Source organism: Rhinoderma darwinii, chromosome 8, assembly GCF_050947455.1.
Source record: "Rhinoderma darwinii isolate aRhiDar2 chromosome 8, aRhiDar2.hap1, whole genome shotgun sequence".
Classification (NCBI taxonomy): Eukaryota; Metazoa; Chordata; class Amphibia; order Anura; family Rhinodermatidae; genus Rhinoderma; species Rhinoderma darwinii.
Window position 1 is genome coordinate 116,303,572 of NC_134694.1, and position 7,677 is coordinate 116,311,248.

Sequence of the window (7,677 nt, forward strand, 5' to 3'; positions counted from 1 at the left end):
ATGCACAACGGATCCTTCAGCAAAGACTCGTTCAGGCGCCAGGTAAATCCACTGCGACGCTCCGTGGAAAAGCGCAGTACGCAAGAGCGTGGTCAGAGAGAAGCATATTGCCAATAGAGGTCTCTTTCACAAAAGACAAAAGACTATGGTGAACCATGACGTAATCAATCCTGCTGTAAGAGTTGTGGGCAAAAGAATAGAAAGTGAAGTCCCTATCGTCCGGATGGGTCAACCTCCACACATCACAAAGCCGCATATCTCTGAGCCTCTTCCTCAGTTTGTTCAACTTATTATATGCCAGGGAAGTCCGCCCAGAGGACGTGTCGAGCAAAGGATTAATGGCTAGATTAAAGTCCCCACATAGGATAGGCGCGCCCAACGAGAAAGCGCTCAACTCTGCCAACATCTTCAGGAAAAAAGGAACCTGGTTAGTGTTAGGGGCATAAATATTGGCTATCGTGACCGTGCGGACCCCTACCTCACATTTCAGAAAAATAAATCGTGCCTCTGAGTCCACATAGGAATCTATCACCCTACCCTGAAAAGACTTGTGTAGGAAAATAGACCCCCCCCCCTAGTCTTGCCATTTGGATTACTGCAGTGGTATCCCACCGGATAATATTTATTACGAATGATCGGAACCTGATCCGCCCGGAAGTGGGTTTCCTGAACACAAAGTACCTGGATCCTCTGTTTATGTGAAGCATACAAGATCTGCGACCTCTTCTCCGGAACATTAAATCCCTTCACATTCAGGGATGAGATGGTGAAATCAGCCAATATCCATGAATTGAAAGAGACTCAAGATGCAACTAATCCCAAAATACCTGTATTTGCCAGATCCCGTCAAAGACATCAAGTACATTGCAAACCTTCCATGTATACATTACAGCACCAAAGCACAGCCTGCGAAATAGAAAATGGATAAGAAAAGGAAAGAAAAAAGAAACAGATGACAAGTAAAACATCCTGTCACACCAATATAGTACTTTGTGCCACTCGGCACCTGTATCACTGGTTAGAACCAGTCCAGTCTCAGCGATATTCCTATGTGGGGGACACAGAGGACTACCTTCAAACAGTGCACTACTATCTAATACCAGTAAATATGTATACCGAACTAAACTCCACAGCCTCTAATATCCCTGTCTGCTGAACCAGTTACATAAAGGGACAGACCTCTCTAATGTTAATGCAAACCACCTAGGGGGACTATGAATGACTAACATAAGCCCATAACGGGACGTGTCTATCCGCCCTAGTTTCTAACTTCGCATAGTAGATTTTAACCAGGGCTCGACTTCCGCCCAACAGGAGATAATAACATGGCTTTTCACAGACTCACGAAAGTGACGGGCTCAGGCATCCCCGCATGGGTGAACACCTGCAATGCAACTGGGTTAAAGAGAAAGCATATCAATCACATCAACGTTCCCAAAATCTTGACGGGGACGCTCTCTGGCGCCATCGCGGTCTCTGCGGCAACGGTGATCCAGATCTCTCCCGCCTCCTCGGCGCGGGCCTCCCAGGCGGCGGCGCTACCGGCCCCTGCAAAGTATCCAGTTGGAAAGTCTCCCAGTCCGGCAATGCCATGACAGGCAATCCAAAGGCCCTCAAAAATCCCGGAAGTTCCGCATGTGTATGTAACGAGACAGTTCTGTCCTCCACTCGCACATGCAGGGCAAAGGGGAATCCCCAACGATACGATATCCCCCGTTGTTGTAATACAGAAAGTAGAGGGCGCATCAGCCCACGTTGCCTCATGGTGAGTCTCGCTAGATCCGGAAACAGGAGCAGTTTTGCCCCATCTAAATCAATCTCGGCCTTCAATCTCGCCTTCTGCAAAATCTTCTCTTTGAGGACATAATAGTGGATACGGCAAATGACATTGCGTGGTCTAGCAGCATCCGCACTCTTCGGACGCAATGCCCTGTGAGCTCTGTCAATCTCAATATAGGTGTCCACCGGGCGATTAAGTAAGGTGTTGAAGATACCCGTCAATGTCGGCATTAGGTCAGCAGATCTAGTTGCTTCCGGCAAACCTCTCAGACGTATATTATTCCTCCTGTTCCTATTTTCCAGGTCGTCTAGCTGCCCTTGTAGTTGTCGCTGCTGTGAGTCTGAGACTCTCTGCGCCTCCGTAAGCTGTTGTATGGTAGCAGACACAGAGTCCTTCCATGATTCCAATGCCCCCACTTTAGCTCGCAGGGCTGTTACTTCAGTTTTGACCACGTGTAAGTCCCGGCGCCACGCTACTTTCAGATCGGCAGCCATCACCTCCAGGAGGAGCGCCAACAAAGCTTGCAGTTCCGGGTGTCCCCTAAGCGTCTGGGCCGCCCAGTCCGGCGGCGGTAGATCTCCCATCAGGCTTCCACCACCAGAGGAAATTGGGGAGGACCTCTCTCCCACTAGCCCCCTGAGTCTCTGCCGCCTGCAGGTTTCTGGGGGTATCCCCCTTCTTCGGAGGAGTACTCCTCTCCCTCATCTTCCCCGGGCTTGGCCTGAGCCTGGTCGGGGCTCCGGACCGTCAGCGTCCCCGGGTCTGCCATCAGGGCCATTGCCTCCAGGTCCCTCCCGGTGACCTGCCCACGAGAGCCGGCCGCCGCCATGCCTCTCATCTCCCCTGCGCCATGCACCTGCGCTACTGCACAGCTCCGGTCCCAGCCGCCATCTTGGCTCAGCCACGAGGCGTTAGCCGATGCAGGTGAGTGACATCCCCTGCCATTGCTGCCCTCTCCTGGGCCCTTCTCGTCTGGTTCCTCCGTCTCCGGTGTCAGCTGCCTCCTCTGCCTCACCGCGGCCTGGGCCTGCCCGCAACCGAGGGACGATTCGGCATCCGCCATCCCGGGCCGTGTCTCACCTCGGTCCTGGTCTCCGCCATCTTGGCTCTTCCCTGCGGCCCCCACCGATTCGGGTATGGGTCTCCGACCTCCACTTCTCTCCCGGCCGTCCCCCCCAGTCAGGGAACCGGGAGCCCGCGACTCTGCACGCTCCACCTCCGGGGACAGCAGCTCCTCCAGGTTGCGAGCCAGCCGTGCTGGGCTGCACACCATGCTTCCAGCCGGCGGCTCCATCAAAGGCGGCGTCACAGCTCCTTCCGAGCTCGAATCCCCGGCCACCAGTGGCAAGAAAAAATTGGAAATCGGGGTATCTGCACCCCCTTGTGACTGGGTACCCCGTAGGGCCTTTTTGGTGCGGGTTTTCCCCATTTAGGTGCCCGATCTGTCCCTATCTTGCACAGGCCTGAGGAGAGCTCACTCACACACGTCTGCTCTCCAGCTCGTCCAGCCACGCCCCCTCCTGTTCCTGACTTTTATAGTTATAGCTATGACTAGGAAACTTTGGGAGCGAGGAATATTTTGACTTGGTTTTAACCAGATGGAATTAGTTTTTACTTGGATTGGGACGAGGGCTGGATATCATTTCTTCTAGAAAAGGTGTATATGAACTCCTCAAATTCTACAGTTTCCTGCATAGAACATTTAATTTACCTAACAGGTCTGCTTACTGACAGGCTCCAACCATTGATACAAATATGATTTTTTTAATGCATTTTTTTTAATGAAAAATTACAGTGGGATGCAAAATTGCATGAAGGTACCTGTATGTATAAAGTGCTGAGTGGCATTTTGGCAATGTGCCGGGTGTCTACTTTCAGAAAAAAATATGGGTAGGGGGTTTAGTATGATTTTTTTTATTTTGCCATTTAGGTTTTATTTGTACATGTCAAATGTGTGAGCATTTTCCTGCCTGTTACAAAGTGTCCAAAAAAAAACTGGCAGTGAAAGGGTTAAATATCCTATAAAGTTTTGTATCATCATCAAAAACTGACACTATACATTCAATTCCGTCCACAAGGTCATTAACAAAAAAGATTAAAAATAATTTATTCTCGTTACATTGATTCATATATTGTTTGTTTGTTTTTTGTTTTTTTGTTTTTGTAGTATTTTGTTTTTTAGCATTTCATTTAGGCCATCACTTTTTTCTTTATTTTTTCTAGCGATGCCAACACTTTATTGTACTTTGTTTTCTCGGTACGAATCCCCAGTACAGTGATTATGATAATACCGGCAGATAAAAGGAGTTACAAAATGGGAAATAATAACCATGTAACAAATAACTCGACACAAGGGAGCACAATCCATCAAGGACTTGTTATGAAACTCGTCTGGAGATTATAAGACTTCTATAAATATTACCGAAGGGTCTGTACATAAAGTTGGTCGAGCTGCTTTGGTGGAACTCATAAATCATTGCGTCTTGGCGATTTATATGTATTTATCACAACTTATGGACATATACTAATTTGCAACCTTTATATGTCTCATTACTGTCTTACTGCACCTGGTTGTGTTACTCTACAGAACCTGAGGTTACTTTATATCACTATCTGTTGAACTTTGGTTTACAAGTTGTCCATATCTGAGGAGCCACTAAAAGCCACATGTCGTCCTCTTAGAGTATAAATCTATCCGTCTATGGATCAGAATAATCAGACAATGGTGTTTTACTTCATTCTTAAAGGGATTTCAGATGTTCCTGAACTTCAAGGTCTGGTCTTCTTCTTGGTTCTTCTCATTTATCTAGTCACATTTGGTGGCAATGTAACCATTCTTGTCCTGGTCTTCTTGGACTCTGAGCTCCACAACCCCATGTACTTCTTCTTGTGTAACCTTTCCATTTTAGACATCTCTTCCACCACAGTTACCTTACATAAGGTCCTCTGCATGTTTGTAACGGGCAATAATACTGTATCTTTTATTGCATGTATGGTACAGGTGTGTATTTTTTCCTGGCTTTCTGGCAATGAGTTGATACTACTAACAGCAATGAGCTACGATCGTTACGTTGCCATCTGTAACCCACTGCACTATACAATGGTCATGAATGATAGATTCTGCGCAGCTTTAGCCTCATTCTGTTGGGCAATTAGTCTTCTACAAATCTTACCTGCCATGGTTATTCTAGCCGGTTTAACTTGTTACACGTCTCACATCCTTAACCATTTTTTCTGTGACATCATGCCACTAATCGATCTTTCCTGTAGCGACACTTCCATTTTACAATTACTGATATTCACCGAGGGGGTCCTACTCTCAACCTTCACCCCATTTCTTCTCACCTTCATCTCTTATGTGTTCATTATTACTGCCATAATAAGAATACAGTCCAGTAGTGGGAGATCAAAAGCCTTCTACACCTGTTCCTCCCACCTCTCGGTTGTTAGTCTTCATTACTCTAGTCTTGTCTGTCAGTATCTGACTCCGATTGGCACCTTCAAGTCAAATAAACTTTTAGCTTTGTTCAACACCGCCGTAGTTCCCATGCTAAATCCAGTCATCTACAGCCTGAAAAATAGAGACGTGACGTCAGCGATTCAACGGAAACTTCACTATTTTACGACACGGTTTCAAGGTGGTTAGATCAATTGGAGCCTACACAAAGAAGGGTTATCTTATTTTATGGAGAAGTGTATGACATATGACATAGGGTTAAGTGGTCGCCCACTTGTGGACAACCCTGTGTAGAAGCCCTTACAGGTAATGTTTACTATGGATGGACTCCGGCTTGTCTTTTCTGCTGATTCTTTGTTCTTTGTTCAGGAAGGGCTTGATGGGTTCTTGTGTCTCCATGAATCAAGGGTTGCCAAATCTGTGAAATGGGGGCGGCCAAAACAACATCTTCAAGAATTGAGATGAACAAGAAAAAAATGACGAATTATTTCTCCAATTTGTGTAATGAAGGCATCTGACTCTTAGGTTCCAATGTACCCAAGATATGTGATGTCCATATTTGTAGATAAAATTGACATATTAAAATTGTATACACTCTATACAAACCATGAATTCTGAATCATAGGTTGTTTCAAACTTTTATATGAAGAGCATATGTATTATACTGGATACCGTACTAAATGTTACATTATAAGAATCTGTGATTATATACGTCCATTGTGACCCCTAACATCAATATAAATTATGGTTGGAGATATAATAGTCCACATATTCAGAACTAACATATTGACTTTTGTAACTTTTATTTGTCTATTCATTGATAAACAGGTCATTGACTATAAATGAGGTCTACGATATATGTAATGAGCAAAAGACTAGAAAATAATAGTCATTTCACTAGAGTATCCATTCATTTAGTTAATCTCCGGACAGGAAACAAACCCACCGGGGACTATTATGTTCTTGGGATTGTGGGGGTAATAATAATATGCCCCGGAAGCATTGCTTTCAGGGGAGAATATGGTGCCTCATGGAGCCACCACCTGCACCATAAAGGGTCTGTACAAAGCAAAGTTGTGTATATGTGGCCACATTTTCTAGAGTAGATGGTTGGAACTATTAAAGGACTATTATACCAGACTGTCTAAGCCAAATTACTGAACCCATCCTGACCATTCCCAGTATCCCATGAAATCCAACTACATACAAATCTGTTCTACATCTAGACACTAAGGCTGGATTCACACAAGCACATTACGTCCGTAATGGACGGAACGTATTTCGGCCGCAAGTCCCGGACCGAACACACTGCAGGGAGCCGGGCTCCTAGCATCATAGTTATGTACGATGCTAGGAGTCCCTGCCTCTCCATGGAACTAGTCCCGTACTGAAAACATGATTACAGTACGGGACTGTTGTCCCGCAGCGAGGCAGGGACTCCTAGAGTCGTACATAACTATGATGCTAGGAGAGCGGCTCCCTGCACTGTGTTCTGTCCGGGACTTTGGGTCAAAATACGTTCCGTCCATTACGGACGTAATGTGCTCGTGTGAATCCAGCCTTAGAGTTATTTCTCCACAGCCGTTCTTGCATCAATTCAGTTGAAAACAATCGGATACGCTCGTGTGAATGAGGCTTAAGTGATAGGAGGGGAAAGAAAGGAATAGTGTGCGGTTCCATTAACAAATGAGTAAAATAATAAACTTTATTAGAATAACATAAAAAAATAATTCTATTATAAAATGTCCAATGTAGGTCAGCATAAGTCTAAGTGCAGAGGACCCCGAGTGCTGCACTGATTTCGGACAAGAATTAGCCCTAATAAACAATTATTGTCCAACAATACTGCCAAACAGCGATCACCAATATTATAAAAATGCCCGACATCATTGATGCAAATGAAGTTGATTACTATATGCCCGGTGTCATCGATAGTGTGAGGATACGGCAAGTGTAATGTGCAGGAACGATATCACTATGGATTTAATGCCCTGAAATGAGAAATACTCTGGGACGTGGTAAATATCTTAGGTCCATTTCATAAATTTATGAAACATGGGTGATATCTGCTGATGGCTAAGGCCCCATGCACACGAACATGTTTTTGCGGCCGCAAATCACCCGCATATCTGCGGGTGAATTACGGTCCCATTCATTTCTATGGGCCCATGTACACGACCGTGGTTTCCACGGTCCATGCATTGTCCGGGAGCCCAGACCGCAAAAAGATAGGCCATGCCTTATTACCGCCGCATTTTGCGGTCCAGGCTCATTGAAATTAATGTACACGACCATGTGCACGGCTTGTGATTTGCGGGCGGCCCGCTGGTGACAGAACGCGGCCGTCCGAGATGCAAATCACGGGTCGTGCACACCACTACGGTCGTGTGCATGAGCCCAAAGGCCCCCTGCACACGGCTGTGGCCATGATCACGGCCGC

The 7,677-nt window shown here is 46.0% G+C and overlaps 1 protein-coding gene across 1 annotated transcript; it reads left to right on the forward strand.

Moving 5' to 3' along the window:
• The first annotated feature begins 4,481 nt into the window (after positions 1-4,481).
• Positions 4,482-5,426, forward strand: LOC142660072 (olfactory receptor 6C3-like). Its single transcript, XM_075836719.1, has one exon. The coding sequence runs from the start codon at positions 4,482-4,484 to the stop codon at positions 5,424-5,426; it is 945 nt and encodes a 314-aa protein (XP_075692834.1).
• Positions 5,427-7,677: the final 2,251 nt, after the last annotated feature.